The following is a 16237-nucleotide window of genomic DNA, read 5'->3' as shown; positions in this document are numbered from 1 at the left end:
CCACCTGATTTTTCATTACAGGAAATCCTTCCTGTTATTACCCTTCTTCAGCTTCGCTTTCAACGTCAATGTATTTGAATTCTCTTTCTGGGTTGAGGGTTTTTTGGGTATATTACGGGCCCATGGCTGTGAAATCAACCCTTGATATGTTACTCTTATACTCTCTCTATCTCCCTCTCTCTCTCCCCGCCCCTTTCTTTTACTTTTATTTTTATTTTTATTTTTTAAAGCAGAATAAACCCATCTCCTAAACAAGGAAAGCCATAATGATAAAATACATACGAAAAGAAAACAACCCATCATCACACATTTCAAATTTGCCAAGTTTTATAAGCCAAAGTAAAATATAGGTATATATAGAGAAGACCTCTAAAAGGACTTAGGATATACACTAGCATGCCATTGATCAAAAAGTAAAGATGAAATAATGAAATTAATCAATCATCAAACATCCCACTCCTCATCGAGCTGGTCAATCAATCGATTTTCAGCATCTACATCTGGCCCCCTACGTCTCTGCGCGCCGGTGGTGCCAGCACAGGCGCCAATGGCTCCGATAATTCCGCCATGCCTGTCGTTCGCTTCGTAATTGCCGTTGGAAAATCGCGAGTAACCGGCAGTGGATTTGCTGATGCGGAAGCAGCGGGACAGGAAGGAGCAGATGATCATGGAGAGGTCCTGGAATGGATGCTGAGTCAGTGCTTGATATCTTTTCACTCTTTTGTTTGGGAGGTTTGCAGATTGGGATGAGCTGGTAATTGAGAACCTTTTCGTGGAGACAGAACCTAGCAGAAAAGGGACATGGAACAAGGAAGTGGAACACTTGGCGGAGATAAGAAAAAGAGTGGGGGGAATGAAATGAAGAGACAAAGAAATAGAGGAAGCACTAATATACAGAAGAATATGGAGTAGCTCGCCTCTCTTTGAAGGGGCATTTTGGACTTCAAAAGAAATAAAGGCTAGCATAAACGGTATTTAGGTACCGCGGCTCTTCAGGGTGTCTGATTATAGATAGATCCTCCCGAATAATGGAGTTCCAATCAACAAAAGTAATAGATGAAGTGGAAATTTTTAAAGGGATAAACCGATTGCTTGGAGAAAGTTAAACCAGCGAGTCCGCTGACTTAATAATGTATCACGCACCACGTCCCATACGGCGGGCCTGTAAAGAAAACAAAACATGGAAGAAGATCAATCAAGCCGTGAAACAGGCAACAAAAAACTTCTCTGTGTGCCCATGGGCGTATATGCTATTCCCGTGCGACGGCGTGCGTGGGGTCCGAACAATGATCGCTTTAAAGGCATGAATGGTACACTTACCCGTAAGAAAGAGGCTGCTCCAGCCCAGAGACTGTAATTCGGGCACTGTCTCCATCCGCGCTGGTGCATGACAGTTCGCTGATACGCACATCCACCTAAGAAGTATGCTGCTACGGCGATCAATGCTCTGTGATAACACGAAACACAGTGGGTCAGTATTGATGCCTTTCAACAAAAATCAATTTTTGCCCAACAATTATCGATATAAACATACATCACACCAAAGACACCAGCAGGCCCAAGCCCGCCCTCAGAGCGCGCGACACCGTCACATGCGGCAGCGCTTCGAACTTCGAAGAAATAGGAGCAGGAATCTAGTGCTCCAACAAATGATACCGTAGCCGCTGGAGAAACCAGATCCCGGTCGCATAAAAAGGACATGAGGGTAGATTTTCGCCGGGACGAATCCGTAGTCTTCTGAGTTGAATCTCCGCCCTTATCTTTATCACTATCCCTGTCATGTTCTTTGACCCTGCCCTTGTCAGAGTCTGCGATCTCGCGACTCCGGACATTCGATGTACTCGATGCAGGGCAGGGAGAGCCATCGGTGTAGTTGAGGGACAGTTTACGACCACGAAAAACGAGGCTGGATTGCTGTTGTCTGCAGAGCATAGAGTTTTTAGCATGTTTCTTTGGATATGAGCACAGAGTGCTATATTTCCTCTTCCCATCCTTTCCCAAAATTTCTGATTTAATATCATCCACCTACCCTATTGAATATGTTTTCCCGTCCAATCTATAGTATGCGCTCACATTCCCCCATCTTGACTCTTCCACCCCAACCACGTCTTTCAAATCTTCAATGACTGGAGCGCAGATATTTATTGTGAAGTTTGCGGGATAATCGTAACCCTTAGCATGCCAGCTCTCCTCCCTGTCCTTAATATTAACCTTCTTCCCGTCTTTCACTTCTGGCGGCGATAGCGATATGGTATTCAGATCAAAGTAGGCTCCATTGGTAGGGGAGTATATGGTACAGGATTTTCGTGGAGCCTTCGCGACAGCGGCAAAGGTTGAGCGGCAAAGGAAAAGTGTTTGTAGCACAGTAGCTAGAAGTGCTAATCTTGTAGCATGCATGGCAGAAGGATTTGAAAAGCCGATGTAGCTCTCAGGGGGTGAAACGCAGCAACTGGGAAGAAGCAAGATAGCCACTGTGGCTTCCCGCGGGGAGAGGGAGAGGGAGAGGCACCGTGTACACCCCAAGAGAAATCGACACACAGGCTTAACGATATCCGCGCAACAGCAAGCGCAGTCCGAAACGGACGGGGTTGTATAACAAGAATGACCACCTAATGAAGAATGATGGTTAATACTCCGTAGCTGTTCAAAGCGATGGGGATATCCATACTCCGGAGTCCGGGCATACGATTGCCCGAAACAAGATTAAAGGGCAGTTGTTTTATCTCGCCGTTAGTAAGAGCAATAGCCAAGAACGCTGGCCAAGGCTTGGCAAACATCCGGCCTTGGATTGGCTGAGTCATGAATAACGTGAATCTTTCACGTGGCGCATCCCGAGATTGCGCTAGTCCCCTTTGGCACCAGCCGAGAGCTTGGCGGGCAGGGGGCAGTCCCAATATTGTCGTCCCATGTTTTGGTGGGTGTACCCGGTTTCCAAGCTGCCTCTTCGTATCAATTGACTCCTTGCTATAAAATATTACTCACCTGAGAGAAGGGGTTTTTGTAACTACAATGAGCTGATATTTACTGGCCAGTCCTTTGCCTTTGTCATCTGCAGTCGTCAAAGCGAGCTTTGGCAAAATCCCGGTGTCGCCACAATGGGCCAAAAAAGTGTGAAGAAGGCCGCCAGCCCCCCTGTCGCAACTCCATATCAAAAACATGGATATGAGTTCTTTGGACCGTATGTCACTTTGTTCTTTCTTTAATTGCACGAATTCATATCAGCGCTAACCTGCGATTTAGTCCTGGAGTGTCTATCTTACTCATTGTCCTTCCAATTATCGTATATATATTCCCGTTTGTCTGCAACGATATTTCTGGGTGCCCAGCACCGTCCCTGCTCCACCCGTCGACTCTTTCGCTTGAAACTTTAAAACGAGAAGTTGGATGGCCTGAGAACGGACTGAAAGGACTATACGATACCCAGGTTACTTGCTATGTTCTTGGCTACTACCTACTCCTGCTGGTGTTGCAGATTGTGCTTCCAGGGGAAGAGGTGGAAGGAGTCCTGCTAGCTTGCGGAGGGAGGCATAGATATAAATTCAACTGTGAGGAGCTTCTCAAATCACTCACAGCCACGATCTAACTTGGGGTCTCCATCTTCTAGCTTTTCTCTCTGCTGTTTTGATTTTGGGAGGATCTGCCGCTGGGAGTTATATCTATGGACCCGATTTCCCTGTGTGGACATTCCTCTGGGACAATTATATCCAAGTTCTCACCGCAAATCTTATTATCAGCGAAGCACTCGCAGCTTTCGTTTACCTTGCAAGTTTCACCGTTCCAGCACCTGGAAAACTCAACCCCACATTCCGTGAACTAGCTCCGGGCGGCACCAGTGGCAATCCAATATACGATTTCTTCATGGGCCGTGAACTAAACCCGCGAATCCGTCTTCCTATCCCCTTTGTTAGCGAAGCTTCCAAGATACTCGATATTAAAGCCTTCTGCGAGATACGACCCGGCCTGTTGGGCTGGATAATTTTGAATTTATCCAACATCGCTCACCAATACAAGGTCAATTCGGGACACATCACCATATCGATCATTCTCATTACCTTCTTCCAGGGTTTCTATGTGCTTGACGCCCTCTACATGGAGCCTGCTATCCTTACAACAATGGATATGATTACCGATGGGTTTGGTTTCATGTTGTCATTCGGGGATTTGGTCTGGGTACCATTCATCTATTCCGTGCAAACAAGATACCTCGCGGTTTATCCGTTAGATATTGGCCTCTGGGGCCTCGCTGTCGTCTTGGGAGTTCAATCAGTCGGATATTACATCTTCCGCAGCACCAACAACCAAAAGAACCGATTCCGCACGAATCCTAATGATCCACGAGTGAAGCACCTCAAATATGTCGAAACTGCTGCTGGTTCCCGTCTTCTGATATCGGGGTGGTGGGGTTGTGCTCGCCACATTAATTATATGGGCGATTGGGTGATGTCTTGGTCATATTGCCTTCCCACTGGCATTGCTGGGTATCTGATTGTTGACAAAATTAATCCTATCACGGGTGCCACTGAGAAGCGTGCAGTCCAAACTCCCGAGGTACGTGGTTGGGGCAACCTAGTTACATACTTCTTTATGTTGTATTTTGCCATTCTGCTCCTCCATCGTGAGAGAAGAGACGAGGCAAAGTGCAGAAGGAAGTACGGCAAGGATTGGGACAGATACACATCCATCGTGAAAAGCAGGATCATACCAGGGATTTATTAGGTCTTTTGGGGCCAAAATGTGAGGCCCTTCAGGGCAACCCTAACGTCCCCGGGACATACTCCCCAGATTCAGCCTTATATTATCAACAACAGCATCAAAATGTATTAGTAAACGATGCCATGGTAACCTTTATCCGGCATTCCATCGTTTTTTTCTTTTTCCTTTCTTTTTTTTTCTATATTTTTTTTTTTTTTTGGTTGGTGACAAGGGTGTGCTATTTTCTTCTTACATAATTACTGGCACTAAAACTTTCTAATTAGCCTGACCTGTTGTTTTATTTAGTGTTTCATTCATGCTAGTAATTATTAATATATAGATGTCGTTACGCATATCCACCTACTCTGGAACAAAAGTGGAATAGATTTATTCATACACATTCACTGAAATTTGATCCTGTCGCTGAGCCTTCCGAACCTTCATCTCATTGTCCAATACATACAAGCCCCAATTCTCATCCCCTCGATTCTCAACCCAATTTCCAAGAACAACCCTCACATCTGACAAAACCTCCTTCCTGACCCTTACTGGACCAAGGCCTAGTTCGATACATTTCCGTTTCACCACCTCATAAGTCTGCGAGGTACAGACGCATTCTTTTACTTTCAAATAGTGCGAACTGTCCCGTGGATCTAGCATATAATCTGATCCCGAAGAAATGTTAATTTCAGCAGAGGGCAGGAGTTGAACGATGTCCCGAAATAAATCCCACATTTTCGCACGTGAAAGGGAGCTCGCTTTCCGCGGTGTTGGTGATGAATGGCGATAGCCTTGTTTAACGCCATTGATGAGGGTTTCGCTTAGGTTTTTCGTTGTTAGCTTCTCAGGTGCCATCGTATACGATGGCGCAGCCGTCCAAACCGCTGAGATATTCCCTGGTTTACTCTTTACTTCCTTTATGCTTGGTTTCCCAAACGCCCACTCCTTTTTGACCTGGGCATTCGGTATAGAGCGAACCTCAAAAGGACGAAACATATACTCTTCCTGACCGTTTGGTGTCAAAATATCATCACCTTTCCACCTCTGACCGTTCAGCTTCTTAAGGCGACCAGTCTCACCACCCCCAAACGCCCTGGCACATGCAATTTGGCTTATTTCGTTCTCCGGAAGAAGCAGAGCTGCCAAGTAGGCGTTCGGGCTTGGCACAATGAGTAAGCATGTAGGAAACGTGAGAAGAGATGTCACCTGTTTCACAGCTAACTTATCAGAGCATGATTTGCTGAGTGTTGATTCAGCATCGGCACGAGAGGGTTTGCGGCGCACAGCGCCCAGGATGGAGAAGTGGGCGCGACCATTTAGCAAATTTGCGTTGGTCTCTGAATGGCTTGCTTCATTATTATTATCATTGGAGCTTTCGGTATTGGGATAAGGGAGAGGTATCACCCATGGGGTGGGGTCATCTTGAGCGGCCATGCGAACTTCCATACTAGCATCGCCACATGGCGCACAAGTACTGTACATATATATTTTCAGATCATTGCGGAGTTGGAAAGGAGGCCATAATGGCCACTCTGAATTGTTCGGGTGAGTGAAATCTGACGAGTTGGGAAGAATGACTGAAGCTGGTTCATTCTCTGTTCTTAATCGATGCCTCCAGTTTATGAATTTGGAGTGTTGTTCCACAGCGATTTTTTTCTGGTGACTAGTGTACTCTGCACGAATTGCGTAAGTCTCACCATCATGTTCAACATCAGAACTAGGTGGACCTTTCCACTGTTGAAGCATCATTTTGCATTCTTCTAGAAGCCAGTGATTGAAAGCTCGAATGACTAGAACCTCGGCATGACTATCGTGAAGTACCAGACCCCGACAGAGCCGTATTTGCGATGTTGGGAGGCATTTTGTGCCTGTTCTGGTTACAAAGTCAGCTTGATTCGGTCACACAATGGAAACCATTATCGAAGGATGCACATACGCTATTGCAACACACGTTAGTGCCTCATGAGGCGTATTTTCACCTTTTTCATCGAAAGAGAGTTAGAAAATTTCACAACTAGACTGGCTGCGGAAATCAATTCGCTGAAGGCAAGAAGCATGACGAAATAAAAATAGCAAGACAATTCAATATTCAATCAATGGTTATTGAGATCCAAGGGAAAATACTCGAGATTCCCTAACATTTCGAAAGGAGGCGTTCCAAGAGAAAGTTGCCGCAGTCATCCCTTTAATTGTTCTAAACTGCAGCGTGGAAAGAAATTAAAGAGACAGTTCTTCCTCTGTCATATAAGAAGAGTCAATTATAACCAAGGTATCCAGAACTCACCGGTAACAAGTACAATACCGCTCAGGGGAACCCATTCCCTTGATCCATTGGGGTGAATTGTAGGTTTGCTGCGTTGTGGCAGATCATCGAAATGCGAGTGGACAAGTGATGCTATGCGGCTTTCCAATGGGATACTGCCCATTAGAATACAGGAGGCCTACCTCGCAAGTTATGCCCCTATAAAATTTGAAATCATTTATGAAAACTGAACGTACTCACAACTCGAAACCGTCCCCGAAGTTGAACGTTGATAGTAACTTTTGCCAAGGCTACACGTGACTTTGATTGTATAGTCACGTGACTGTTCAAGGAGCCGTTTGCCCAAAAGGCGAAGCAGAGAACCACAAGCAATATATTTACCACAAAACCGCGGAATAGTCTCATTCTCCCCTGTCAAACCAGAATGGCCGATAAGCTACGTACACTCCAGAACCTGGAGGCTTTGCAAGCCCGTTATGTCGGTACCGGCCATGCTGATACTACCAAATACGAATGGACATCCAACATCGTCCGCGATAGCTACGCCTCGTACATTGGACATCCCCCCTTATTGGAATACATGGCAATAGGAATGGGGGAGAACAAGGAGAAGGTTAGAGCTATGATGATAGAAAGGATGGTTCGTGGGGCAGGAAATCCTCCAGAGGTGAGACCACCTCTCTCTTTCCTTTGTTTATGGATGTGAAAATCGTAGAGGGTGATAAGTTTTCCTTAGGATTTGCTCTGATTCCAAGGAAATTATTGCAACGCTAATAGCATGGTATGGGATTATAGGTACAAGAATAACACTTTGTCTCCCCACTGAAATGCAATCAAGGTGTCTCGAACACACATAGAGCCCTGTTTCAGAGGATAGTGGTGGCAACCACTCAGGATGCTTGAGAACTTCAGAGCAAGCGATAAATATTAATAGTCTTAACAGCTTTTCATTCATTTGACGATATTGGAACAGCAGTCCACACATTCCCCTTTTTCATCAATATTGGATGGCAATCAATAATTCACCGGCGCCGGAACTTTCGTATTCACAATACCCACTATTCAGAAGAACGGACCTTGAAACGGGTACGAATACACAGATGCCAATGCATATGCACTCTCGTGGAGTTATTGAACCACCCAAAGCCTGTTGTTGTGGAAAGCTGTGGTGTCTGATGGTCAGCGAAACAACACATACATATTTGCTTGAGGGACAGGGACTGCTAGGTGAACCAGGCGTGAGTTATGACATATCTATAAAATTAGCGAAAGGAGGAAGAGGCACTGCCAATGATAGGGTTCACTGCAGGAAGGGTTTTTGTTCCTGTGCGGTTGTTTACTCGATGTTACGGATGCTATTTCCGCTTGTTATTTATTGTCCTTCAATGCACGACTCCTCAGCGCTGGATTTTAGATCAATAATGTTTTGACTATCTAAGAGGCAAAACGTTTGTATATACTATTTCTGTGGAACATGTCATAATCATAGCTCATGAATCCAGATTATACACGCATCTTCCCCTCAAATTGTTCCTGCAGGCTTCTACTAAATGACTCTCTAGGAGATTCTAGAGAGGTACAAAAATAAATCACATATTCCCCTCGCCCTCCCTTTCTGCAATCAGCTGTGTATTCTGCGTCGACAGTCTTCCCACAAGTTCAACCCACATCTTTCGCTCCCTCCCACGTAATTCTGCTAAGTTATTTTAACCTCCTCACCTCACTCTACAAACCGTTAATCTCACACTTAGCTTTCATTTGCCCCTTCTTTCACCCTTCCTTGCCTCTTAGCCTCAATTTTGACAGGACCTTTTAAGTCTGCATATAGTTCACGTTCTACACGTAAAACCCAAACCCGCGAATGTTCTGCTGCTAGTCTCATAAAAAAATAGCTATATTTCCTTGGAGCTGTAGACAATAATGTTTTCGTTTTTCCGGCTATTTATTGCCCATATAACAGATCCTTGCAGATAATCATAATACTAAAACTAGTCAAGATAAAATCACGAAAAAAAGAGCATATCGAGTCCAAAATTAAAATTTCAAACTTAAAGAGGACCAACTAACTAGGTAGTTATAGAACGGAATGAAGTTAGAGAACGGAATGATACACGGAATGATACTACATACTATAACTATATGGCTGAGTGGGATAACAAAAACAATGTGAAAAAAAAAAAAAAAAAAAAAAAAAAAAAACCAAAGCACAGCCTCAGATTTCCCACCCAGCCCAAAATAATAAAGAATATAATGGTTTGTGATTCCAGCATCCGATTCCACTCAACCCCTCCTTCCAGCCAGGGAAAAGGAGTGGAATTGAGAGACCTCTCCAGGGAGTGATTTGACAATTAAGGTGAAAGAAAAATAAAAAAAAACCAGCCTGGAGAAAAGGGGATGAGCCTCGCAGAGGGTAGTCCACATATCTGGTCATTATTTGGGTGGAATGAGAACATCCGAAACGCGGGGTACGCCAGCATGAAGAAAGACACCCTTGAAGTAGAACCCCAGATTCCCTTCCAAGGGTTGTTTAAACTTTCCCCACCCTAGAGTTCAACCACAGATTGAAAGTCTCGAAGGCTTGCCAACAGTTTCCATGTTTCAGGATCTCCTCTTTCGACCATCAACAACCAGAATGCGACAATAAAAAGCGAATACAAACAAAACATGCCAGATGTTATGTAGATCCACGGGGTCGCCGGTCGTAGTCTCACCAATCCGTATAAGAATTGCCAGTCTGGCACGCAGTACCAGAAGCGAGTGTGGACCAAAGATAAGGGAAGAGAGTAGCTGGGACTAATGGTCGTGCTAGCCAACCCATTGTCCGGTATAGTGCTCTCAAATCCTCATCTATAAATGCGACGAAACCAATAAAACGTTTCGAGCCGTGAGGCGCATTAGATCTTGTGATACCAGAAAATGCGAATTGGACAACGAAATCGTAATAATGAAAAGAAACACCTCCGCCAAGGGAGTAAGTAGTATGACGTAAAGCAAATCGTCAGATATCCGACCCTCCAGTTCTTAATGCAAAATGTAAGTAGAAAAACAATGACCAAACCCATAAAAAGCAACGCTTGCTGAACAACACATGACAAAATCAGGTAATGATAATGAAAACAAAATAAAGGGGAGAAAAAAAATATTAGGCAGTTTCAACTGGTAATAGACGAAAAGAAAAAAGATGTACCCCCCTCCCAAAATGTTTCGCTATGTCGATCAATTCTGATAACGCCTTCAGGAATGCCGTTGACGCCCGTGATGGCCATGCGAAGTCATGTCTAAGTGTCGAAATCCCATGTCTCGTTACCAACATTGGTCAAAGTTCCGCACGTCCACGTAGCCAGGGCGGCTCCCAATGAGGTCATTTGTAAGTTAACGTGAGATTACCCAGGTCCCCTTAAGCTGACCACCTATGGCTGCTACATGGTAGTTCCATATGGCAGGGCGAAGTCCTGATATCGTTCGCCCCAGCCAAAGCCTCCCATGTTCGCTGCGGTACTGCACTGTTGCTGCGCCAGCATGCTCGGCAACAAGAAGTGTGTGATAGAAGCTGGAGTGGCCGGAGTGCTATAATACTGAGTTTCGCTGTACGCAGTGGTGGAATAAGGGTGGCTGTGCGACAGCGTAGGGGATGAAGCTTGGATTTCATTAAGTGCAATGCTGGCAGCCCACAGGTTTTGATTCGAATCGCTTGAGGTGGTGCTCGGGCTAGACGGAACAACCTTCCACGAATCAACCGGCTCGGGATGAGGTTGCTGGATGGGACTGTGCCACCAGTTATCAGGCCCCGTCGAGCTGGGTAGGATTGGAGTTGGCCTCACCACATCAACAATGCGAGGTGGCGGTGGTAGCAGCGGCACAAACAATCCAAGAATGGCTGCCTTGGCCTCATCACTGCGACCACAAAGAAGCTCACCGGCGCCGTCCTCTTCCATTCCCTCTAGCGCCGTTGCAGATGCCCGATAAACAAATCTGTTGGCGGCTTGAACGAACTCCTCTTGTAACTTCTTCAGTTGTATCTCTTTCTCCGACCAGTTCCAGGTTTTGGCAGCAGAATCCACAGAATAGATATCCTTGTGGTACTCGACTAGTAATTCAATCGTCTCCGGGGTTAGTTTGAAAGCGACTTCATTTTGCGAAACCAAGTCGACATGAACGACGTATGCTTCCATATGGACAAGCTGGTAGTTGAACAAGGCCTCAACCAACAAATTCTCGTCCTGTCGCAGTTCTGATTCAGGTGCCTTCGGCAGCATGATCGAGCAGAGAGTCCAGATGGCATTCGACGACGATAGCGTTTCTGTCAGACATCGTGTGTGCTGCGTAACGTTGTTAAGGGGTCGCTTGACCCGGTTGACCCTCTTCAGAGTAACAGTTAACCACGGCTCTACCCGTGAGTTTAGGACAACATTGGGAGAGGATCTTGGGGCGAAAGCCGCAGCAGATGCTGGTAATAGAATCGTCGGCATTCTGTCGGAGAAGAAATATGAACTGAGGGCTAAAAGTCAAGGGTTTATTAAACTGTTTGAAATTTGCGAAGAAAGGAGAAATATCCCAAAAAATATATATTATAATGATTGCAACATTCAGCAACACTTGAAAGATTCGTAATCCAAGTCAAGAAGAGATATGTCAAAGAGGAGTGTGAAGGGAGGAGGGTTGAAGAATGTATATGGAAGAGGAGAGGGGAGAAGGGGAGAGAGAAACGGGAAGAGCGGGGTTGGGGGGGTTTTGGGGGTGGGAGGCAAAGAAGTAGGAGGGGAGTAATAAGAAGATTGAAAGGTATTTAAAAAAAGGATTCTTAGAAAACCCAGGGGAGAATTGGATGGCGATAAAAGCCAGAAAGAGGAAAAAGAGATGCTCCGAAAGTCGAGAAGCCCGGGGGGGGGGGGGGGGGCGAAGTGAGGTTATATGAAGACAGGCTCGTTTAAAATCATGGCGCGCTGACTCCGACGGCTTCTTCGCGTCCACTGTAAGCAAGGCAAGGGAAACTTTTTTTATTTGTTTCTACTTTTTGGACTTTTATCCTTCGCCATATTGTGTCCCCATTTTCACTTGGTCAGTGGGTAGGATGCAGACGGTCGCAGATGGTCGCATGCAAATATTGCGGACGGTTTGTGGTGGCGGATACGGTATCTGCGTACGGCGTATCATAATTTATCGCGTCAAATACGGATGGCTGAGAGGGCTTGGCGGCGGCATGTTCAATATGCCGGGCAACACGTCCATGACGCCCACGAGCTTCTTGCTGCCAGGAGGGAGAGGAAGAGGGGGGGAGGGGAGGGGGCGTATTGTAAGGTATGGTAAGGTACCGAACGTTTCGGTCGTCGATTGCTGGCTCAACCCCCGTAAACCGACTAAAACCTCGGTGAACTGGGGCAAGGAGCACCTTGTCTTTGTCGCTAACTGCCATCAAGCTGTACATGGGAAACACACAGAAGAACAGAGGTTAGCAGTCGAAAAACCCTCGGGCGATGACGACTCATAATGCATCCGTACTCATACCATAAAAGGCGTCTGGTAAGATGCATGTCTCTCCAGACTAATCGGAAACCTCCTGTCTGGATGCTTTACCCACCACCCTGTCCTGTACCGCGGGTGGAGCCCGTGGACCAGACTAGACCCCTTCATGGCATATCAATGGCGCATCAGATCAGCCTGTAAAAATATATAGTACTCAGATCGGAGGGTAGATTGATTATCAGCTCAGGGTCTCAGACCTTATTGTGCTTGTGCTTCACAATATCAATAGCCAGCGCCAGGGACTGTCACTTGGAATAGGCCCCTGCGGCCATCGATGAGAGTGGATGAAGCTTCCTGCAGGTGAAATTACCACAGAGTTTCTGCATTTCCAGTGGTTAAATGCAAAAGGGTATCTTGCATATTCAGGTGAACCCTTCCAGCTAATGTCTTGTGTCTTCCTAGAAAGGGACAAGACAAACGAAAACCTACGTCCGCTGATAACAAGCTATGATCCTAGGATGGTCTCCCGATCTTCAGAGATCAGTCAGGATCAGGACATCATCTAGACTCACCTGATTCCTCCTCTGTCGACTTTTCGTAACCTAGCAAGAGGCCTAGGCTACATGCTCAGCGCATCTACCAATCCGTATCAGTATAGCCACTACAGAGTTTATAAACCCTTTGTTGGGACTTCAGGCGGGCATTAAACAGCATTCAACTTTGATCCATCTTAAATCCTCAAAAGAGGAATCCCATCTGAATCTAGCGAGCCTGATCCCAGAGGTCTGGGAAACCTTGCCATGCTCTTTGGCGGGAAGCCAACCCAGGGTAAATAGAGACGAGCAAGGTTCACGTTTCGAAACACACCAGCAAGGGAGTACATGGGTCATCCTGGGCCTAAGTAGTGGAGAAAGCGGACTTAGTCCGCTGATAGATTGCAACTAAGTGGCAGTCTCGAATACTTTTTGAGCACAGTTCAGCTGGAGGAGGGTGGTGTCTTGGAGGAGTTTGGGCATCAGATTCGCATTTCGACAAGATCCCTGTTCTGATCGCCGATTGGATCGAGCTGCGACCCACCGTCATTCCAGGCTTTCTGGAAGAAGACGCCAACTTCACAGCCCGTTAAGTTCATGAGCCCGGACGTTATGCTCATCACCTTTAAACGCAACAACTGCTGGGCAACTTGGGCAAGGATTATTTACACTTTAGCTGCAACAGTCCTTCGCGGAAAAATTTTTGCGTTTCGAAAATGCCCTCGTTTCCTTTCATGCTGTACCGTGTTTTGTGCTTTGTACCAGTCATTATTCCACCTGTGTGTCTATTTTTTTCGACAGTGTAGTCCGATCTTGACTTCTTGTTGCGAGTAGTCACTCACGAGTCATTGTAGGCAGCTCTTCTTCGAAACCTGGGATGTTTGCCCGGTCAGGAGCGCGTGCTGTTGTTAGCATCAGGTGACATTACCCATTCTAAGGTCCGTGATAAATGGTCCCGGCCCGGAGGTAAACTGTGATCACCAACGGCAATCAGCAGAATAGCGGACGTAGTTAATAATACCTCATGGCGACTGTCTCTGACATTACCACCTGGTCAAACTCCCAAAATGGCTCTTTCCTACTGGTTGTGATATCGAATCGAGAGCCTCCTTTTGATAGGAGGTTGGAAAGGTCAAACGACCAGATGTCACAGTATGCGCCCACGGGTTGGGATCTTCAAGAACTCTTAACAATTGATAGTTTGATTGGTTAGCTCACTGAGAGTGCTTTCTGTCGGCTCTGTGTCGCACCGAGAGAAAACTAACAACCTGTAAATGGACACAGCACGCACTGCGACTCCTATGCTCACCCAGAACACAAATTTCTGGTAAGGTGGTGGTATTAAATTACAAGTTGCATTCTCATCTGGCGATTCGGCGAAAATGATGATCGTAACTGCGCCTCATTGTGTGGCTGTGCTAGTCATTTCATCTAGTTAATCGTACCACACCACACCAAAACGATAAAACTCTAGATCGTTATTGCAAACTTTAAAATAAAATCTCAACATATCACACAGCTTATCTATAATAATTAATATATCCCCATCCGTCCCATTAGAAGCATTATTTTCTAGATGTTCACGTATTTTATTAACCTTCTATTATTGCAGATTTATAATTCCTTTAACTGCAGATTTCTCAATCAGTTTATTTCTATTATAATATTACTTTTCCTATCTTTTTATATTTCACTTCATAACCTTTTTACTGATGTCTCTGGCAATAAGAACTTTGTCTATTTAAATGTAATGGCATGTGTTTAACCTTGCAATATTAGCAGTAAGATAATAGCTTTAAATTTAACTCTTTCAATGAGCATTTGTTTCATCTATATGAAATTGCTTTTCAATATTTTATTTAGTCAATTGCTTAAATAAAAATGATTATAAATTGAAAGTATTCATCACATCTTTTGTTATCATTTCTTTAACTACTTAAATATAAGATTGTAAATTTTAATATTTTTAAAAAAAATTATAAAAATAAATTTTTCTTCAAAGAAAAGATACTATTATATATATCTATTTGAATTGTCTGCATAACTAACCTCCCAACTTGCACATATCCCGTAATTCGTTTGTTTATGCTTCAATGGCACTTGCTATAACTTCTTTGCATGAATCTTTCAAAAATTTCAGACTATATGTACGTACATGTTTTGAACAGTATTATTACTGAATATTTTTGCAGAAATCATCGTATTTCTCCGACAGCTGCTGTAACTACTGGCACTTCACCAGCAACGAATATACTGCATCCGGTAAACATGCGCTAAAATCTCCAGCTCTAGACGCGCATGCTTTCGCCCCCCTCTCTTTCTAATGGATAAACAGCCAAAGCCCGATGATGGCAAAGGGACGTTTGATATACTTGACCGCCCGTGCTGAGATACCCGCGCTGAGATACTCCCGGCTCTGCAGCACGTTTGGATCACTGGTTTCCACCGTACATCGGTGTTTTGAAACAACACGTGCAGCGTATCTTCTTCCCCTTCCGCTGGACTCCACCAAAGTCACGAATGATGGATATACGCGAATGCATCGTAGTCAACTACTTGAGTCAATAAATAACCTACTAACTTCATCATCACCCAGGTGAGCCTAGTCCAGTACCCGAGTCCCGCACGTCCCCAAAACATACTCCGTATGTACCGTGCATAGGGTGCATGCAGGAAATCCCGGCCATGCCCAGCTGAATGTATACCTCCCAGACGCAAGTCTGGAGAAATGAATCCTTTTTTTTTGTTTTAGGCTTGGACAGATTTTTTACTGATGGCCACCACTACTCGCACCAAAAGCTGATCAGATTAGAATCATTGGGTTAACTTTGAGACACCGCCAGCCAGAACCGGATAACGCCGTAGACCGCCTAAACGACTGATCCAAAAGGAAACGTGAAATTTGCTCCCAAGTCTAGTACAAGCTGGCAGCCTTGGGGGTTCACGTGTCAAAATGGACGAGGCCGGAAGGCCGTAAATATTATGGTCGTTTTCTTCGAAAAGTGTCAAGAAAAAAAACAAGAATAGTTTCTCCTCCGCATTATTATTCAAATAATTGAGATTTTTCGAAGGAGTGGGCTTTCCATAACCTCAAGCCACTGCTACTTTATCAACAGAATCCCTTTACCGCCCTTTTATGCTGAAGCCCCGCATTATTCCCTCAAACCATGATTCACTAAACAACTAAACCATCAGCGTTAAAAGTTAGAATGCGAAACACAGAACCGTGGGAAGCAATATCGATCTCCTTACGTTTCGGGGTTGTTGCTGGGTACATGCGTATTCA

General features: G+C 45.1%; 7 protein-coding genes across 7 annotated transcripts; 3 read left to right on the top strand and 4 right to left on the bottom strand.

Annotated features, from left to right (window-relative positions):
• Positions 1 to 444: 444 nt before the first annotated feature.
• PADG_00481 (uncharacterized protein) lies at positions 445 to 2397 on the bottom strand (the record flags this gene model as incomplete). Its single annotated transcript, XM_010757546.1, has 4 exons — positions 445 to 678; positions 1321 to 1447; positions 1535 to 1921; positions 2030 to 2397. 4 exons carry the CDS (start codon positions 2395 to 2397, stop codon positions 445 to 447), a joined length of 1116 nt encoding a protein of 371 aa, XP_010755848.1.
• Positions 2398 to 3095: 698 nt separating this feature from the next.
• On the top strand, positions 3096 to 4716 carry PADG_00480 (uncharacterized protein; the record flags this gene model as incomplete). Its single annotated transcript, XM_010758064.1, has 3 exons — positions 3096 to 3178; positions 3241 to 3545; positions 3605 to 4716. The coding sequence occupies 3 exons, from the start codon at positions 3096 to 3098 to the stop codon at positions 4714 to 4716; spliced, it is 1500 nt and encodes a 499-aa protein (XP_010756366.1).
• A 363-nt stretch (positions 4717 to 5079) lies between these two features.
• Positions 5080 to 7118, bottom strand: PADG_00479 (tRNA-specific adenosine deaminase; the record flags this gene model as incomplete). The annotated part of the gene is made up of 3 exons (XM_010757545.1): positions 5080 to 6565; positions 6629 to 6671; positions 6977 to 7118. 3 exons carry the CDS (start codon positions 7116 to 7118, stop codon positions 5080 to 5082), a joined length of 1671 nt encoding a protein of 556 aa, XP_010755847.1.
• A 261-nt stretch (positions 7119 to 7379) lies between these two features.
• On the top strand, positions 7380 to 8993 carry PADG_00478 (uncharacterized protein; the record flags this gene model as incomplete). The annotated part of the gene is made up of 2 exons (XM_010757544.1): positions 7380 to 7622; positions 8916 to 8993. 2 exons carry the CDS (start codon positions 7380 to 7382, stop codon positions 8991 to 8993), a joined length of 321 nt encoding a protein of 106 aa, XP_010755846.1.
• Positions 8994 to 10374: 1381 nt separating this feature from the next.
• PADG_00477 (uncharacterized protein) lies at positions 10375 to 11424 on the bottom strand (the record flags this gene model as incomplete). Its single annotated transcript, XM_010757543.1, has 1 exon — positions 10375 to 11424. The coding sequence occupies one exon, from the start codon at positions 11422 to 11424 to the stop codon at positions 10375 to 10377; it is 1050 nt and encodes a 349-aa protein (XP_010755845.1).
• A 590-nt stretch (positions 11425 to 12014) lies between these two features.
• On the bottom strand, positions 12015 to 12380 carry PADG_00476 (uncharacterized protein; the record flags this gene model as incomplete). The annotated part of the gene is made up of 1 exon (XM_010757542.1): positions 12015 to 12380. The coding sequence occupies one exon, from the start codon at positions 12378 to 12380 to the stop codon at positions 12015 to 12017; it is 366 nt and encodes a 121-aa protein (XP_010755844.1).
• A 1595-nt stretch (positions 12381 to 13975) lies between these two features.
• On the top strand, positions 13976 to 14282 carry PADG_00475 (uncharacterized protein; the record flags this gene model as incomplete). The annotated part of the gene is made up of 2 exons (XM_010757541.1): positions 13976 to 14159; positions 14236 to 14282. The coding sequence occupies 2 exons, from the start codon at positions 13976 to 13978 to the stop codon at positions 14280 to 14282; spliced, it is 231 nt and encodes a 76-aa protein (XP_010755843.1).
• Between the last annotated feature and the right edge of the window lie 1955 nt (positions 14283 to 16237).

The sequence above is a fragment of the Paracoccidioides brasiliensis genome, assembly GCF_000150735.1.
Source record: "Paracoccidioides brasiliensis Pb18 unplaced genomic scaffold supercont2.1, whole genome shotgun sequence".
NCBI lineage: Eukaryota > Fungi > Ascomycota > Eurotiomycetes > Onygenales > Ajellomycetaceae > Paracoccidioides > Paracoccidioides brasiliensis.
This window is presented reverse-complemented; position numbering and strand designations above follow the sequence as displayed.